This window comes from Symsagittifera roscoffensis, chromosome 1 (assembly GCF_963678635.1).
Source record: "Symsagittifera roscoffensis chromosome 1, txSymRosc1.1, whole genome shotgun sequence".
NCBI lineage: Eukaryota > Metazoa > Xenacoelomorpha > Acoela > Convolutidae > Symsagittifera > Symsagittifera roscoffensis.
In genome coordinates this window covers 22,818,421-22,838,298 of record NC_087062.1, presented here as the reverse complement: position 1 = coordinate 22,838,298, position 19,878 = coordinate 22,818,421, and the positions used below count along the sequence as shown (strand labels likewise).

At 34.8% G+C, this 19,878-nt stretch overlaps 3 protein-coding genes across 4 annotated transcripts in view; 1 reads left to right on the top strand and 2 right to left on the bottom strand.

Annotated features, from left to right (window-relative positions):
• Window positions 1-19,878, bottom strand: part of LOC134841514 (endoplasmic reticulum mannosyl-oligosaccharide 1,2-alpha-mannosidase-like) — a 399,351-nt gene that overhangs the window by 51,113 nt on the left and 328,360 nt on the right. The window lies entirely within an intron of this gene.
• Window positions 1-19,878, top strand: part of LOC134841497 (ubiquitin carboxyl-terminal hydrolase 7-like) — a 289,862-nt gene that overhangs the window by 63,204 nt on the left and 206,780 nt on the right. The window lies entirely within an intron of this gene.
• Window positions 4,758-10,538, bottom strand: LOC134855638 (LIM/homeobox protein Lhx2-like; the record flags this gene model as incomplete). Its single annotated transcript, XM_063872203.1, is given in 5 exon segments — window positions 4,758-5,251; window positions 5,578-5,816; window positions 6,066-6,661; window positions 8,500-8,975; window positions 10,059-10,538. Coding segments are annotated over 5 exon segments (1,707 nt in total). The 3' UTR covers window positions 4,758-4,858.

Here is a 19,878-nt window from a genome sequence, read left to right as displayed (position 1 = left end):
ATTCCTGATTCTGCGCCGGAAACAAAAAGAAAAAAAACTAAAACCCACCCGAATACCAAGTTTCTCCCATTTTCAGATAGGTTTTGTGTTCATTATACCCGGAACAATATTTAAAAATTTTAGATAAAAATTTTTGATCGGTACAATTTAATCTTGGAATGATTTGAAGCGCGGTACTTTTCTGCGCCAGAAGTTTTTTAATCACGCTGTAACTGGTGCTCTGACTTTGAATATAGTCCAATTTTTGGCATGATTTCTGTTTGAATATTAAAAGAGCGGAAAATAAGTTTATATTAACGGGACATCCAAACTATGCAAAAATAAACTTACAAAGAATAACGTGTCCTCTTTCCAACATTCTTAGAGCTTCAAAAACAATTAAATTTTACTTTTATCTTTTGTTTTTTTTGGAAAATGGAGCTATGTATTTTTCACAATCGCCCAAAGATTGCATAAGAACGGAAAGTAGAAAAAGTCCCTCTTGACGTTTAGCTAATGTCATATACCTTAATTTCATTTTTTTTCACCGTCTCGACGTAACCAGTAAAATTTGGTCTATTCAAGGGCTTGCGAACGCGTTACAATTCTTAGGCGACCAGCCGAACGGAACCTATTTAGCTTTCATTTGCTTTATCTAAAACCAATTAGTTGGGTCTTTTTATTCCCAGACAACGTGGTTATGATTAGAAAATGGGCTAAAAACCATTTCTACATTTATTTTTAGAGTTATTAGCTTGTCCCTTTCTTTGCCCTCAACTACTGATATTCTGAAAAACAACCTCTTAAGATTGACTCAAACATATACTTTCAGGACTTTCAATTAGATAAAAAGGGCTGTATACATCATAAATTAGTTCAAAGTCTTTGGGCCTCCACTCCAACAGTTCCTGGAAGATAAGGTCGTTATCTGCCCCACTTGTATTGTCGGGTCAGGAGAGTTCGGATCGGTACCGAACCTGCCGTAGGACTTTATCTTTCTACTTGATCAGGAAGCCAACGCTCGTTTCGTACCAAGTGTCGGATTTTGTTCACTTTTTTAAACTCCGTACGACCATTCTCTGTCGTTAGTTTGGCTGTTGTGTCTTTTTCTACCACTATTGTCCAAATATGGCAGTTTCTATCATTTCTCAGAAACATTAGGTGGTCAAGTTTCTACCCCTGTTTATTAGTTTTTTCGAAACTAAAGCCTTTCTCATTTTTTCTCTTTTGTTCGGAGGGTTAGAATGTCCTTTCGGTAGAATGGCACATAGATACACAATTTTTTTAACCCAATTAAAAAAATTTCTTGATTTTGCTCCAGCTCACTGCTCACGCCTCAATTAACCCCCCCCCCCCGAGCTATAGAGGTGCCTAAACTACGACTTCCAACCATTAACCATTTTATTTTTCTGCTTTCGAGTATATTATGACTAATGGAAAAATTTATTCGTAACTTTTTATTATTGAGCACCCAATGGTGATCCATTTAGGAAAGTTAACTAAGATCAATCCAATTTTTAAAACTACGAGATTTTCTTTTGACAATGCAAAAAGTTACAATGATTGGTATTTGATGAAGTCACTGGAGGAACTTGGCCATCTCATACACGACCTTTGATCCTGATGCTGATGATGGCTTCAAATGGACTCGTTGTACAAAAAAATGAGCCGGATACTTTGAATAACTAGTATAACTAGTATGAATAGCTAGAATGGGGAAAAAGTATTTGAAAAAAATCTCAATGACTAACAGCGTTGATTGAGGTATCACTTCGACACTCACTCGGCCATTGACAAAAATTAACTGTTTTTAAAAGCAAAATTTGAGCGGTTTGAGAGGTTTTCAAAAAATACGCTGAAACCGCTCAAACCCTCCAAATCTTGCTGGAAAACTGTTCACACCGTACAAATCTTGAGCGGGTTTTGAGGGGAATTTCGACCTGGGCAGTCATACGCTCTTTGTTTCTTTTAATTAAAACAATCGCTAGCTTTCAGCTTTCTGAGTTTGTTTTCAAAAAGGGTCATTGAGCGTCAAAACAACAATTTTTCAAGGGTTCTAAGGTTTATACATTATAAGACTAATGGGCAACGTGACGAAAATCAAATAATTTGATCAAACCTCGTTTATCTTTGCTCTTCCATAGATTCAAGTATTTTGGTTAAAGCTCAGCACGATCTGCTTCCCTACTGCAGCAATCGAATGGTTTTTTCTGCCCTGTATGTCATTTGTATAATTCACAGAGCGGTTAAAAACTTGTCGCACAACTCGGAATTCGTTTTTAAAATTCTAGAACTTTGCCTTCCTTGAAAAACGCGGAAGCCAAAACTTCATCGGAAAAAAATTCAAAAATAACTTGTTTTTCTCCAAATAGACAAAAAGTTTAAATCGATCATAAAACAAAAAATCAGAGAGGATTCTAAGTCCAGCAATTTGAGAAGAACAACAAGATGAAAAAAGTTAAGAAACTTCAGTCCATACTTGAAAGAACACGGCCTCAAATGGCCACAAATTAGATTTTTGAAACCTCAAACAGTCATTTTCAACACTTAGTGATCAACTGCACTATTCAATATTAGGCTTTTATCAACTTTACCTACTTTGTGCAAAAAATTAGAATTCGATCAGCCATGATAAAAAGTTATGCCGTGAATTTATAGCGAATGCTCCGTTTTTTTTTGTAAATTAAACCGCTTGTTGTAAGTAAATGGTAAAATATACATTTTTCTGTCACAAAACAGGCCACACATTTCATCATTTATTTTTTTTACAGTGGGAATAGTCTACCAGTTTACAAAAAAAAATAATTTGTTATCAAAATTCATATGAACAAGAAAAGAACAAAGAAAAGAAAAGAACATTGTTGCGGAATCCGTTTGCAATTCTCAAAATACTTGTAATGAAAAAACGACTAGCATAAAAACTTCTTGTAATTTAAAAAGTTTATTCATTTTTTCTATAGGTATGAAAAAAATGTATTGTATGACAATATGAAATTTTTTTTTGAGTTGTATGACAACAATTTTTCTTTTAAGGATTTATGGGATTAAAAGTTTTGGTCAGCGTAGCCCTAATTTACTCCTGGCATACATCTCGCCTGTATTTTGGCATTCTGGTTGTGAACTCTGCTGTACTATAAAAGTAGCAAGTAACAGATGTAAGAGTTCTGACAAGCAACCCGGGTTAACCGCAATAGACGGTCAATACGTGTTTTACAATTCCAACCAAAAAACTGCTCGTCACACAATTCCATACAATAAGTGTATAGAAAATTGTTTATCGTTCAATTTCCCCTTATCGCAAAACTCAGTTCTATGCTTATAAAAACGTTTTGTGCGCTTTTTGTTCTGACTTCTGAAGAAAATAAGGAATATATGATTTTTTCTTATTCAAACCACTTTTACAAAACACAGTCCCGGATCGATCTCTTGATCTACATGCGACCATTCAAGCGTGAACACCACCATAGTACCCTTCCATAAATATGCCGAAACTGCTTGCTTTATAATCCCGCACTAAAAAACTATTCTTAATTGAATTGAGGCAGCTAATTGGTTTCAATATTTCCACACACGGGTCATATTGCAACACTTGGGCCTAAATTTCATCGTTTTGCCAATATTTATTTTATCAAAAACTATTCGAGAGCAATAAAAGAGCAGTCGGAACAATGAGGGCTTTGCTCTGAAACGAGTAGTCTTGCTAGTCTATACTCTGGAGTTGTAGTCCAGAAATTAAGGCCTGAAAACAGGCCACAATTTTGATTCGATAAGTTTTTTTGAGTGAAATAATAAGAGCCATATACAAACAAACCATTGAGGTTAAATACACAAAAAAAATAATGTTGAATGAAATTTCAACAATAACTTGAATGGCAAATCTTTTAAGGCAGTTTCTTCGGGAGATTATTGGAACCCACTAAAATAATTCTTATTTGAGCAAAGCAAGGTTTTTTGGGATTTTGAAAAAACTCAAAAAAAATAGAGATAAGCTGAATTGATGTTTGGAATTTTTTTTGGAAAAGTGCTACTCATACAATTTTCATGAATGGGAAAAGATTTATCATAGAAATTTAATCTAATTTCCTGTATTTTATTCTTATATAGAATTTTTGCCAAGAAGTTATTCATTTATGGAAATTTATAATTAGTGGTTTTTGTCAACCCTGGAAAGTAGATTTTCAAAAATTAGATGAACATTCTAAAGTCACCCAAGCTGAGATTTCCTCTTAGTATCCTAGTTAGAATTTTCTAATTGAATTCGAAATTATGAGAACGATGTCGCGTCACTGGACAATTTTTCTCTGACCACTCTTCTCCCCTCATTTGGATTTTAACATGAAAAATCTCAATTATTGTTGTCATAATGTAATGAACCTTAGCATGGTGACTAAGCAAAACTACGTTTGTTCTTCTTAACTTATACTAAAAAATGCGCATTTAGCTTGTACAGTATCTAAAACTACACTGAAAATGGAAAACGAGAGAAAAGGAGAAGAGAAGGCTGAAAGTTCTTAATTAAAAAGCTAATTACCAAAAAAAAGAGCAGAGGGGCATTTTGCGTAACGAGAGGCCGATTAACAAAGGCCGTCTCTGCTTGTTTTTTTTTGTTTGCTGGAGTTCGCAATTTGAATTTTTTCTTACAATACTTTCAATTTTTTAGGCAAAATTTTCATTTTTAAAAACTCTCAGCCAACTTTCTAATGCTATGCTAAAAAGTTTGGGCTGCTTTTGTCTCATAAAACTAAATAATGAAAACTTTTCAAAATATTTATCTACATTAATTTACAATATTATCATAGTAAAAGGAAATAATGACATTGATAGCTTTGAAGACAAATTCTGAGCTTTATAAATTCATTCCAATACAAAAAAAAATTGTTCAAAAAGCAGCCATTGGCTCCGATTTCGAATTATTTAAAACTGCGTCTTGGAGGGAAAAATTAGAATTGCCGCTTAGAGATTCGTCTATCAACGATTTATCGGGATGACTCATTCCGAAACTGCCTGTCGGGCTGGGGTTCGCCTCGGGTGATAAGTCGGGCGAAAGCATTTCGCCGAAATCCGACATGGATTCGGCCGAGGGCGAATTCGGGTTGTTCGTGTTTGATTCTTTATTCGATTCGTGGTCATCTAACTCTTCGTCGGATTCGCTGATTTTCATGTTCTGGTCTTCTGGCATTTCGTCATCCAGACTGAATTTTGTGTTGGTTCCGTTTTGCTGGTTTTTCATCATCAGTCTTCGATATTTGGCGCGCGCATTTTGAAACCACACCTGGAAAACAAACAAAAACATGAAGTAATTGATATCCAAACAGTTAGATGATATTAGATTGCCATAATTTTGATAGAAAAGAAACCTTATCAGCAGTTGAATTTATTGGCATATAAAGTACTGTTTTCTATCTTGCAATGTCGCGACTTAGTTCTTTTAGATCGAGCAAAATCGTGCCGAGATTTTTGGGTCGTGCGAAGTCGCAATTTGTCTTTTTTGGATCGCGACAGTTGCAGCTTATTGACTTTAGGTCGCGATGGTCACGGCTGACGAATCATTGAACAAAAAACTGCTGTGATCGTTTGCAAAATAAACAATTAATTTACCTGTAGAACCCGTTTGCTCAGCCCAGTTTTCTGCGACAGTTGTTTTAGCTCTTTTGCATCTGGGTTATGATTCAACTGGAAGTACTGTTTCAGCACTCGCAGCTGATGGTTCTTGAAACTAGTGCGCACTCTTTTAGTCCTGTTCTGCTGTTCCAGGGAAGTCCCGTTTGGATTATTGGCTGCCATGTACAAGCCTAGAACGGCGTCGTGTGGTGCTCCGTGCATCCCAGAGTTGAAATCTATAAACCCCATTGTTGAAGATTTGATTAGTTAAAACTTTTTTTGGCAGACTAGAGTTCAAGTTCCGGTATTGAAATCTTCTATTTTTTTCCAGAAATATATTCCATTTTTACTTAAGGAAATTATTCAAAAATTTATAACAAAAAGTTTTTTCTTGAAAAAAAAACTAACTGTAAAAAAACTTTTAAAAAATCTCTAGAAAACGGAGATAGCAAAGAAAGTTTCTACATTAAGTCATCGTATCTTACCATTTGCGTATAGATTCTGGAATGCGTCTTCCTGCGGCTGTTTTTTCTTTTTCGGTCTTCCTTTTTGTGACTTCGGAGGAGGAGGGTTTGGATGATTCATCATTGCGTTTGGGTCTCCTTGGGGGAGTGGGTATCCGTTTGGGGGCATTCCGTCGGGTCCCGGGAACCCCAGCGGAAGTTGAGACAGGTGACCTTGATTGAATGGTGAGCAAGGGGGCTGGTTATTGAACCCTGATTGTATTGCACTAAGTGGATTTCCACTTGTAGGGGGGAGGTGATTGAAATCCTGAGGAAGAGGGGGCTGCAGTCCCGAGTGGAGGGGGTTGTTCCCGGTTGAATGCGAAATATGCGACCCGCCTCCGGGTAAATTCAGAGGCGGCGACGACAACATTTCGAAGTGTTGTCGGCAGAATATTAACGAGTCTTTCATGCCGAAGTGATCACCGGTGGTCAAAATCCGACTGCAATGCGTGCAATTAAAGCATGAAACATGATATACGAATTCCTTCGCGTGCATCACCATTTCTTTGGCGTGAATTTTGTTGTTGCATCGCGCACACACAGCCGGCGAAGGGGTAGAGGGCGACTTGAATCTCCTAAAACATGCTCAAATTTGAACTCGTTGAAACGAAGTTATCCATAATCTATAAATTTCGTTGGTTTCTGCGTGCTATTTCCAAGGTTTTCTTCATGATTTAGGCTTCATAGAAAAATCGCAAAGCCTCATTAAATTGAAAGATTTTTTCTAAGCAAGTTTTCATATTTTCCTTCTTTAATTAATTGTCGACCGCAAAATGTGATTTAAGCTACGGGTAGTTAGTAATGGTTTAGTGCAAGTGAGGGTTTGGGTCATGAATGACTGTGTGATTTATTCAATCCGCTCCGCTTCCTATCCTTCTGAGGTCTGGTTCTAATTAGGTGGAGTTTTGAGACTGTCACTTCCGAGTATCGAGTGCTAATTAGAGAGTATCAGTTCAGAACTAGCCTATCAAATCCATCCAAACATCCGTCCTCTTCTTTGGTCACGTCCGATTCACAAATCGACTCCAGATACAAAAGAAACAAATAAAAACATCATTTTTCATTATTTTGTTTCATGTTTTTTGTACCGTTTTTGTGTTGAAGCTATATATATATATATATTTTTATGTTACGTGCAATATATGAACAGGAGCGGAGAATCTGCTTCGTTTTTGAGTGTCGACTTTTTCACTTTCAAGAAAAATTTGTTTTGTCAATTTTTCTTTCAGATCTGTTTTTTTTCCATCTCTTTGAGGCGCTGCTATTCTATAATTAAAGAAGGGCAAAAAATCTGGAATGAAAAGAAAAGCAAATGAAATTAATCATTTTGGCCGTAAAGTTTTGATTTTTGCATTAAAAATTAAATTTTGACATTGAAGAAAAATGTGCCGCCCACATTCTTTTCTTAGACGGTATCAGCTATGGAATATATCCGTGCAACCGATCGGAGGGCAAAGCTCTCTTTCATCCTTAAGACTTCTTGTGTGTCCAGTAGTATGTCGTGATTTGACTTTTTACTACAAAAGAGGCTCCTTGTGTGAATTTCTTTCCCGGATGTTCTCTAAAGTGACCTGTATTTTGCATCCAATTAACTCCTTTCCAACCCATATTTTGATCCATTTTTAAAATTAATTGCCCAGTCGAGAACTGATCTAAGCGACGTTGAATTGGTTTGGGGTAGATATCGCATTATTGCTATTGAGGGACATCTTGAAATATTCAAATATCCATCTACAAAAATATTCCCAATCCAACTGACCGCTATTTTTGATATTAAAAAGAGTGCGAATGCATTGTGTGTAAAACAACCTTTCCTGAAAACCTATATCTTCAAGATAAATTAGTTTTTGCGAGAGAAATTTTACACAAAATGTAACTTTTATTAATTTCTGTCTAAATAATGCTTGAGTTGATAAGTAAAAGGATTTCATAGCAATTAACTCCAAAATGAAAAAACAAAATCACCTGACCCATTTTAAGGTTTTTTTTTTTGGAATAAAATAATTTTTTTTTGTTCAGAATGACCGACTATGGATGATTTGAAATATATATTGGCACACATGTTCGAAGTGTCGAAGTGACGAAATATTCTTTTATTGTGCTGTGAGATAATCTCGGATTAATGCGATAAGAGACGACTCGTCGAATAAACAAACTCGGACTTAAATTTTCTTTCAACTTTTGCGCCGACTCTGAGAAAACAATAATTTCATCCGAAAATTCCAAGTACTAAAAAAAGTTTCTCAAAACTTAAATTTCATTAGCAAATAGGTTCCTAACACAAGCCGATTCAGGTCAAAACCGAATAGTTTCAATAGAAAAAAACTAGTTTTGATGGTGGAGTTAGATCAACTTAGCTAAAAATTGATCAACTTAGCTAAAAAAAATGACTAAATGTTCTTAATCAACTAGCCTTTGGTAGCATTTCTTGCAGAGGTATTTTCCTATTTTGATGAAGCAACTTTTCTCGGAGTCAAGTCCGACATTGCAATCACTGCATCTCAAACAAGGTACGTGCCAAGTGGTGAAATCTGCAACTGATAAGTAAACATTGTCAACAATCGGCGCCATACATCCGTGACAAGTGCTCTGAGCGGGCCTCGAACCCAGGTTCCCCGGATTTGTACCATTTGTAACTGGAGGCGACATTGAACTCGGGACGAAACATGGGGGTAGGGGCGACTCGAGAGGTGGTATCGGAATGTTTGAGGCTCCAAGTCGCGAGGCATGAACAAAACCCGGAAACATCGGGTTTGAAGCCAGTTCGTTGAGGGAAGGGGATCCGTTGGATAAATTCAACCCCGAGATGGGACACGTCGGTGTACCCAAGTTGGGCGGATGGATTGAAGTGGGGTTTTGAAGAGCAGGTGTCATGAACAGATTTTCGTACTAAATAAACACATTTGTGACTTATTTACGTTCGATGTTCACAGTTTCACGGTATGTTGTACTACAAGCTGTAAAAGAGCCTTTTTAATCAAATGTGTTGTTCAGAAGCTGTAATTAATCAATTGTGACAAAAAAACTCAAGTAATGAACGTTTATCATTAATGAAGACTGCACAGTTTACCAAACTTTTCTCTTCAACTGTAAGAGATACTCGATTATAATGAATGTAGTTGTTGAAAATTGCTAGTCGCTAAAAATGTTTACTAACACAGCAGCGCAAACAACTTGAGAATCTCAATTGAAAAGTAAAAATTTTGGAGAATTGGTCAAGACCTTCACCACCAAAAGAGTCTTCTAGATTATTGTACCCTTGAAGCTCATTTGGAATCAGCAAAATGAAATTTGAATTGCACTTTTTGTTGCAATTTTGTCATACTTTTTGTACTCGAACACCACCCGCGAGAAAAAGTTGTCAAAAAGAGACAAAATGACAAATAACAAAAGTCGTTTCTACCATTCAAACATTTTTACACAAATGTGAACAACAAAATTCATTTTACAGCGCTAACAACAAGGTATTAGATGTAAACGATTTTTCAACAGTAAAAACAGAATCTGGTTTAGATTGACGTTTTAATTTGCGGATTTAATAATTATTTGCCAACATGTAATATCATGAGAATCATAACTCGCTAAGCGACTTACTGTGAAAAGTGATCTGAAAGAGAGTTTAAAACCATCAAGTTGAAAAATGGTTGAGAATTGTCGTTTTAGTTTCAAGTTTGTAAACTAAAACGATGACCTAACATAATCAGCGGTCAGTTTAAATCAAAGATGATGTTCGAAATCTCAGTTGAAGTAAAAAAAATTATATTTTTTATTTTTCAGTTAAGATTGAAAAAAAAAGAACTGAACCTGTTTTGCTTTCGGAATAATTACAAACATTCGGCAAAAAATCAGCCCCTTTTTAGCTGCTCATTTTTGATTGCGAGTAAAATTAGAGAGTATTTTGAAAGCTTTGATCGAACATTTTTTTTTCAAAAAAAAAACACGAAGTCAAATAGTAACATCATCCAAACTCACCATTTTGAAATGTGTCCTCAGATAGACGTAGAGTTTCTCTTCGCAAGAAAAGCTGAAATACTAAATTGACTTCAACAATTTTGAAAAATTTAAGAAATTTGAATTGGCGTTGACAGCAGAGTTTTCTATTACAACTTTTGTGAAAGTAAATTGAAGTTTGACTGGGAAGTTTGACTCTCCAAAACTGAGAATTTTCAATCCGAAAAATAATTTTCAAGTCTAAAACTTTTAAATCAAAATTTGGGTCGCTTCACTATGTTGCTTGCAACTATGTGGCTTATAATTATTATCTTTTCCTTAGCACTTCCCATTTATCGCAAATAGCGCCTGCTCAATTCTGATTGGATAAGCCATCGGCAGTCTTACATTCCATTTGCTGGGGGTGCTAGCAAAATTGTTCTCTATTGGCTAAGGGCATAAATGAAAACATTTTAATCGCTTCCCGGTCCTTATTTTTCACCTGGCGTATAGTTATGATTGATACACAATTTACAAATATATATCATTAACGTTTTTAAACAAACAAGATCACTTGAAAGGAGAAAACGATATATTCATTAAAACAAAAATACACAAAAGAGGTTTTGGAAGATATTGTTTTTGCACTCCAAAATAGATGATGGTTTTTGTTGTTGTTTTGAAATCGAGCTGAATGGCTCTTTTTGTTTCAACAATCTCGTTAAAATTTTTAAAGCAATGGTCTTCTGATCATTAAGTTTGGTCATAAAAGGTTGGGTTAAACCTCAGACTCAATTTAAACCGTTTGAAATATAACTACTGGTTGAAGATGGATTTCAGTCTTTGTCTTTAACAATTGCTCAATGATTAATTATCGAAAAAAAAATGAAGAAAATTGCAAAATTACCGAACCATTTGAAGCAATTAAATTTTAATTGCGCTCCATTTCACCAGTTTTTAAATATTTATGGGCGCCAAAGGGTAATTCTACTTTCTATATTTGATTCACGTTTTGCTTATCACACAGCCCAATTAAAATTGGCAAACTTTTTTTTAAAATTCAAATGAAGTTGAAATGAAGCTTTAATCACTATACTAATTAGCTCAAAAGTTATACCAACAAAAAGTCGACAAAAATTGCGCCTTTTTAACGTCGTTGTTTTTAGTTCTTGTGGCTGTAAGAAGTTTCAGTTTAAAGTAAGCAATCACTGAAAAATGCCTGCAGTTAAGTTTTTGACTAATTGACATTTACAGATCACAGATTATCAGAACGAATTAACAAAACAGTTAATGTCTACATTTTTGGTTCATCTAGCGTTAGATACATCTATTCTTCACAGGTTCAAAGTCTAGCATGACAAAAAAAGCAAAAAAAAAGTTATGAAACAAAAAAAGTACCGAAAAGAAATTCTAAGGTGAGCAAAAAATTAACTTGTCAACAGTAAAAAAAATAGGAATGGTCAACAGTTACCCTATGTTACCTTGAAGTGCATCTATAAAGGAAAAAGACCCGTCAAGGTTCTGACGGCCATTTACTTGGTCTAAAAACATTATAAGAGAAAAAATTTTGAGGGACTCTAATTTTCAGACTATCAATGTCAAATATTAAGTGTTTAAAATTGAGCAGTTTTTTGAATGGGATAAAAATTCGTGTTAGGCTTTCAGCATCATAGCTAATTTCCTCAAGCTACGAACCGCGAGAGTGAAGCGCATGTAGGATAGTGAGTAGCGCAACAGGCAGGAAACATGTAGATTCTATGTTTGATTACCACTCTGAACTTATTTTTACAGAAAATGGTCTGTATAAAAAACAACCGAAAGAGTTATACTCCCACTTTTTTCGAAATTCGGATCTATAAATTCAAGGTAAAAATCACCGCATTTTATACCTGAAAACGAATTTTCTACTTCTGCAATACAGTCATTGATATTGCTTGAACTCTGAGTGTTTGAACTCTGAGTGTTCGACTGAGTATTTGAACTCTCCAAGAAACCAAACCTCAATTTTCTGGCAAAAAAAACTGTTTTTAACAAAAAAGTATGAAAATCTAGAAAATGAACAGCTGATATGCATGTAACACTCATCGCAGTCAGTTGTCTGAAAAAGAAAAAACATGTATAAGGTAAAGACATTTTTATAACCCATTTAAAACTTTCAAACACAAATTTTCACTTCAGTGTTCAAAATTTCCAGCAAAAAATATATTGTCTTACCCATAATGTCACGTCACTTATCATTTTACTGCATTCTTAAGTAGCAAGGTCTCAAAATGTTCTTACGTTAGTAGTTTTTATACAGGTGTAGTGCATAAAACTTAATTTTGAATTCAGACAAGAAGGTTTGTTTCATTCCGAGAAAAAAATTAAAATCGGTTTCCATTGAATTTTTTTCGTTGCAAGAACTTATTTAAAATAGAACTTGATATTAACTAAGTTTTAAATTTTAGTTGTTTTTGAAAAATTCAAATCAAAAAAATCTGAAAGCAAATTATCATCTGATCAGCTAATAGTGCAATATGTTAAATACAAAAACTCTGGCTCAAAAAAAATGTTCATTTCCGCTCAGCATTTTCTTGTAGCCAAGAAATAATGTTCTCAAAAACCCATTTATGTTTTTTTCAAATTTAAGAAAAGAATATTTTAACTGTAAATTGCCAAAATTTATTTTTGTGTAACAAACGATTTTTCATCTATCACGAAAAAAATCAGTGTATGTTCCGCATGTTGCGTATATTTTTTACCAGAACCATTTTTGGGGCAAACGTTTTGCTTCAACCACTGAAAATTTTTTTGAAATTTAATTATTGTAAACTGTTGCTCTATTCAATTTTGAAAGAAATCTGTTGTTAAAGATGCTTAATTTTAGTTTTTTTTTGAAATCAAATACAGGGGCGGATCTAGGATTTTCTCGAGGGGTGTGGGTTTTCAAGGGGTGTGGGCAAAATTTTGAAGAAACAGGCCAAAAAAGGCGTTTTTAGGCACTTTTTGGAAAATTTTGACCAAAAAATTGCGCTTTTTCAGCGCGCGCTCCCCTCTCAAAATAAGTATATATTGGTGCCAAAGGCGCCTTTCGAGAATTTTTTGGTTCGTCACCAAAAATGGATATCTCAAAATAGTACAAAGGGCGGACCCTTTGAGTCAGCAGGGGTTCAAATACCTGACAATAAAGCCCCCACCCGCCCCGCCCACCCCCCTAAATCCGCCCCTGATCAAATATGCTTAAGCCATAAGCCTTCATTCAGATCCTCTCATCACATCACGGACAAAAACGACACAATTTTCATTTTTTTTTGATTTTGTATCAGATATACTTGCTGTTTCAAGTTTTCCAGGCGGTTTGAAAATGTTCAGGACTAATTTTTTCTCAATTTATTGTTCCGACTTTCGTAACGAAAGTAACGGAATATTTGTGCTCGGGGTGGGTTTTTTTCTTCAGACGAATTTCGACTTTTTAACTAGCCATTTATGACAAAATTTTTTTTATATCATTCGAAAGCTATTGTTGTTCTGAGCTTAAATTTGAAAAGATATTTCACCTGTGATCATTTTTTGTACATTTAAATATTGCTATTTGGTGGTTTAAATATTGCCATTTTGGCCAATTTGGGACAAATAACGCGCGATATATTTTTCGCGCTATTAACGCGTAAGCGAGGCTTAATCCGTCTTGTAACTCGTTCCAAATTGGTTCAAGGAAGCTTATATGCCATAATTGATTTGTTAAGAGGAGCAAAATTTATCACTTTGTACTTAATATGACGTGTGGGGAGATGTTTTCACGAAAAATCTCAATTTTTTAAAATTTTCTTTTTCAGTTTTATATGATTACATTTAAACTTTTCATGTTATCACTGCTCCATAGACCCTAAAAAGCACTCAGAACATTCAGGGCTTCGCCCTGATACGATGATACGAGCAGTCGTGCTGATTATATATTCTCGCTCAAACTGATTCAAATGAATAGTTTCAATTCTTTTCGCATTTACGCTGCAAATCTTTTTTTGGTTAGATACTATATTACGCGGCAGTTGCATTTTTTTTAAATATACCGAATTAGAAACTTGATTACTTCTCAATTTTTGATTTAATAAAGGATTGGTTGAAGAAGAATGTGGTGTTGAGACTCGGGCTTATCTTTTTGCACTGAAAAACATCGGCTACCACAAAACAGATAGGTTTGAGAAGTATATCAATCTGATAGGTTCGAGAAGTATGTTTAAAAATTGTGATTTTTCCTAATGTGTTTTATTTTTTCAATGGATAACTGTTGACGGAATAGTCTCAGCCACTTGCTCGACAAAAAATGTATTTCGTTGTTCCGACAACTTGAGGTGATAAAACTTAGTTGATCGAGAATGTTTTTCTTCGCACAAAACCAGATGCATAAAACACTAAGTTTTTTGTACTAAATTACATTCAGTGCCAATAACTGCTATTTTTGAGGGGTAGCGCACCAAAAAATTTCTCAAAAATTCTGTAAAGCTTTAAAGTGTTAACCGCAAAAGGAAACGTAATTTTTGACGAGCTTACTTCTACCGAACAGCTAGGATTCATTCGTTACTCCGGGGACCTCAAACTTGCCGTCGAACAAAGATTCTAACAAAAAATGTTAGCTATTTTTTCAGTTAAATTCTTTCATTGCTTTGATTGTTAAATTTGTTCCTTCAAACTCAATGATTGGTAAAATGATTCTCTTAGAAAAAGGCTAAAAAATTGCAATGTGTTCTTTCACTCAGCAATGTGATGTCTGCTGCATCGCTGTTAATTTTTCTTTCTGAAAAGACTATCGCCCAACAGTTTAATATCAAAAAAGAAACTCTGACCCTATTCAAAACCTTCCACAAACTTTGAAAGAAAGTTGAAAGAAAAAGACTTCAACAAACTTTCAGCTGAAAGTTGAAAGAAAAAGGATTTCTCACATACTCAAAAACAAAAATTATAAATCGCATGCACTATACATGTAATAGTCATTACGATGCGTACCGTCTTTTAAGATCACAGTAATCATTCAATGATCAAATTCAGTAGCGGATTTAGGGGGTGGCGGGGGCGGACGCCCCTTCCCTCAGGGGTTCGACCCCCTGCCGACCCAAAGAGTTCACCCTTTGTACTATTTTGAGACATCTATTTTTGGTGAGGTACCCTTAAAATTTTCTAATAAAAACTCGTTTTTGAGGGGGGAACGCGCGGCGAAAAAACGCACTTTTTTGGTCAAAATTTTCCAAAAAGTGCCTAAAAATGCCTTTTTTGGCCTGTTTTTTCAAAAACTTGCCTGCGGCCCAGAAAATTTGGTAAAAATGGGGTACTTATAGTGAATTAGGGCGCTCCCTCGATAAGGACACCAGGTATTAGTGGTTTTGAGGTAGGAGGAGACGTTTTTCTTAGCAAATAGACACACTCGACCTTGAAATATTTTTGATGTACATTATACACTGATGCCAATATACACTAATTTTCGATTTTTTCTGTAACCCCTTCCACTTCGGGAAAACTTTTTAGCTCTTATTATTATCAAACATTAAGATCACATCTAAGTGATTTGTATAGCCTCTAACAGAATTAACTCAAATTTGTATTTTTTGACTCCTCGAACTAGGTTATGAATATAGAATTATAATCCATTATCCATTTTTAATTACTGCAAGTGTTAGTTAAACAAACTTTGACAGAATAACTATCCAGATTTTTGCCGATTCTAATCGCCCAACTTATTTTGTAAACAGCCAGGTTCGAAATATTTCACGATTCCAATTTAATCTGATTATGAGGGCATAAATTGGCGCCAAAGTATCGATTTGATCGGAATTATTTAATTCCCTCTATAGATATTTTTCTTTGAAGATGCAAGCTAAACACTAACAATGTCGATATTTTGAGCTGTAGTTGTTGCGGGCGAAATACTAAAAAATAAAAACATTTTACTGGTTCATTAGCTGAGTGCTGTATTTTTAATCGGAAATTAATAGATACTATTTTTGAAAAGCATTTCCGATTAATTTTTTTGATACCGATGCAAAATAATTAATTTTAGGGAAAAATTCCTGTTGCAGTAACACGGAGCCTGGTACTTTTCTCCGGATAATATCCGAAACTTATCCCTGGAAAAATACGAGTAGATGACCAATTATTTTTGCAAAGAACTAGACGGGTCGAAAAAAATTAGCTTATGTTTTCTTTAATTGATTCAAAAGTAACAATTATCCGCGTTAACAATTTTTGCTAGAGACTTGTTTTTGATTTTCAGTCTTCTTCAAATTGCTCCCCGTTATTTAGCTGAAGGCCCCAATTAAAAAAACTTTTTCTGATAGATATTTAGTCGTAGTTTTCTAACTTAACAGGCAAAATTTAGTGTGACAAAAAAAAGAAAGCTATTTTTACCGATTGAAAAAATCGAAGTTATATTTCACCGCTTGTAGCTTGACAAGGCATCACTTAACTTATCTGTGAGAATATTGTGCGGTTAGGAAAGCAGAAAAGTCGTTTTAAAACTGATACAAAAAACCCCCAAAGGTGAAAAAAAGCGAGGAAAATGCTTCCACTAACGAAGCCAATTAGTGGAAAAAAGTAAAATTTAGTCAATACGAGATTTCTCTTTTGTAAAGACCTTTCAATAGAACTTTCAGTGTTTAAACCAAAAAGAAAGGAAGTTTTACTGAAAATTTAGCTGACAATTGACTAAATTCATTTGTTTGGAATGGAAAACATTTAACACGCTTCTGTGCCTGGTGAAAGATTATTAACAGGTTGATAAATTTGCAAGTTTTAATTAATTGGTAAGAATACCAAATTGGAAAAATCTGACAATGACATAAAAATGAGCATGATAAATACCAAAACATGATGCTGAATTACCAGTAACGCCCTTTTGAGTGATAGAAAAAAAATCTTTCTTTTTGTTTAAAACCATTATTGGCTCAATTTTAATTGTTGTCAAAAGTCCTTTGAACATACTCGGTGTCGTTTTCAGTGCAACAAAATATTGGGATTTTCCTCTTTTTTGTTCGAGAAAAGAAAGAAAATACGCTTTGGGACCAATTAGGTGATTACTTGTTTCAAACACATTTCAAGCTTGCAAAATTGTAACAGAACTCATTGATCACGCCACAAAATATTTTCAGTCGTGCAAAAAGTTTTTTCCATGGCACAAATTTTTCTTCAACTTTTCCAAGTTTTTACCCATCCTCATAGAAACAGTTCTAAATACAGCAACAAAATTTAAAAAACATATTTTCCCTAAAAACTGATATCCAAGTCTTCAGAAATTTCTGAAATCTTCTCTTTTTTCTTCTATTTTTCTTCAAAAAGAATCAACTTTTGATTAAAATCAACCCTGCGTTACTGAAAAGCGGAGGCGAGCGAGAATTTTCTCAGAGAGATTTTAGACAGGGTGGGGAGAGAGAATCAGGGGGAATAGGCAGTGTTCTTTTCTAATTGCAGAATCCTTTGAGGAATCTGGTTACAGGGAGAGTAAAGGCCACATTTCTACCCAACTTTCTCCCCTCCTCTCTCCCATCCCAGCTCACCCAGTGACCGGAGGGAGTTATTTAGAAGAGGGCTTTGAGTCGACTGGTCAAACACCAGATGCCCATTTTTCTTAAGTTGTACCGATGAGTTTCAGGCATTGTTCTTCAAATGATAAAACAAAAGTTTAAAGCCAGTTTTTATTTTCCTCACTATACTTGTTAACAAAAAATGCATTGTTGTAGTTTTTTTACAACCATTTGAGTATATCATTCCACTAATTTTTATTACACTATGTTTGTTATAGCCCACTCCGGTCTTTGAATTACAGAGCAGGTAAAAACGTTCTGTTTATAGACCGGTCTGCTCTTTGGACGATCTTTGGGTTATTTTTTAAAGTGTCAGTACATTGGTGGAATCAACTGAGCAGAATAAACATGTGCGCCTGATTTAAGTTGGGATAAAGCTGTGAAAAGAGCAATTGGAAAAGAAACATTTTCTCAGAGGTGACGATAAAATAATTAGGAAATTGCGAAAGAAGACGAAATAAACATAAAAAAGGAAAATCCAAATTGTTCAACTATTCATATGCCTATCAGGGGCGGATTTAGGTTTTTCTCGAGGGGGAGGGGGGATTTTCAAAAATTTTGTCGACGTTTTTTTAGGTCGACCGAATTGATTTTCCAAGCTCTCCCAAAGCAGTAAAATCGTTCGGTCATATTTTTTGCGCCGCAGGCAAAATTTTGAAAGAACAGGCCAAAATGGCGTTTTTAGGCACTTTTTGGAAAATTTTGACCAAAAAAGCGCGCTTTTTCGGCGCGCTCTCCCTCTTCAAAATTAGTATATATTAGCGCCAAAGGCGCATTTAGAAAAATTTTAGAGTCCGCCACCAAATGTGGATATCTCAAAATAGTACAAAAGAAGAACCACACCACCCAATAGCAAAAGGGCGGGACATTTCGATCCAAAAAAAACTCACATATGTTTGACTGTTAATTTAGCTCTAGTATTGGTTTTATACAGAAGCTTTTTTTACAAAGGGGCTAGTTGGAAAAATCCAAGCCAGCAACTGCAGCCCAAATTCAGCTTAGGCATTCTCCTCCAGCTGATTAATACTCGATCAGACTGAACTTTTGAGCTAGACCTTTAAATTTTTACTATATAAAAAAAAGGTCTAAATGAAATTCAAAACGGGTTTTAGACGGACCAAAAGGTTATTTTGAAAAGCGACCGAAACATTATTTTGTCGTTTCATTCTTATCTTGTGATCATTGCCTACTTGATGGTAGAGTTCAAAGTTATGCAACCAAGATTCTTTGTTTGCCATTTGAAAAAAAAACGTTAAAACAGAAAGATAAATGAGGCGTGAGATATTTTGTAAAATCTTTTTTCCCCAAATACCTGCACATGAACCCAATAGAAGATCGCTTCTGTTCTAAACAGACTTTGTCCACGGGGCGTCTAGGAAAGGCAACAGGAAAAAACAATAAAATCTTTATTTTCAAATTTAACCCAAGGGGTCTAAGCGACTGGGCTCTTCTGTCATTGTATGTGAAATTATTTTCTCATGCGCATGTCGCGGTCAAAATCTCCCTTTAATTCTTTTATATAGTAAGCCCGTTGATTTTAATACATCTACATTTTGAATTGAATATGGAAAAATTCACATGGAATAAGGTTAAAAGAAAACCCACAATCAACCCGGGACTAAATAAGTCTTCAGATGAACGTGAAAAACAATTGTATTTCGTCTTGAAATTTACCAGTGTCAAATTGGAAGAATCCTCTTAAATTATAAAACAAGGACAGTTTTTTTTTTAATTTTCTCAGGTTCAATTTTTTTTCAGCCATTTTTAACCGAGTGAAAATATGCAAGATAGAAAAAAAACAAATATCGCAATTTCTTTTATTGTGGCAATTTTTTGAAATAAACGAGGAATACATTAACTCAGTTTTTCTTTTCTAATTTTGCATTTTCTGATCAATAGGTTTTCTTCAATTGTTTGAAAGGCCTTTTATTTTGATCAATTTAAGTCGCGCTTCCTTTTATAAGAGCGCGGAACTTTTTTCGAAGTCAAAATTGATTTCGGTTACAATGCAAAGACCATAATTCTTTTAAGATTGAATATTTTCCTGCATTTCATCAATATTCATCTTATCTTATTTGAACTTCCCTAACTTTCTAAAAAAAACTAAATGCTCAAGTGGAATTTTAAAAAATTTATTTAATTTGTTCAGAACCGTGCAATATTTAAATTTGAGACGTTAAGAGCACTTCTTTTGACATATAGAAAAATAGCAGTACATGTCTAGAAGCTAAACAACAGCCATCCCCCCCCCCCCCCACATTTCCTCGTCCCGTACCACCCGACATCCGAACTACGATTACTCCTTAAGGGTC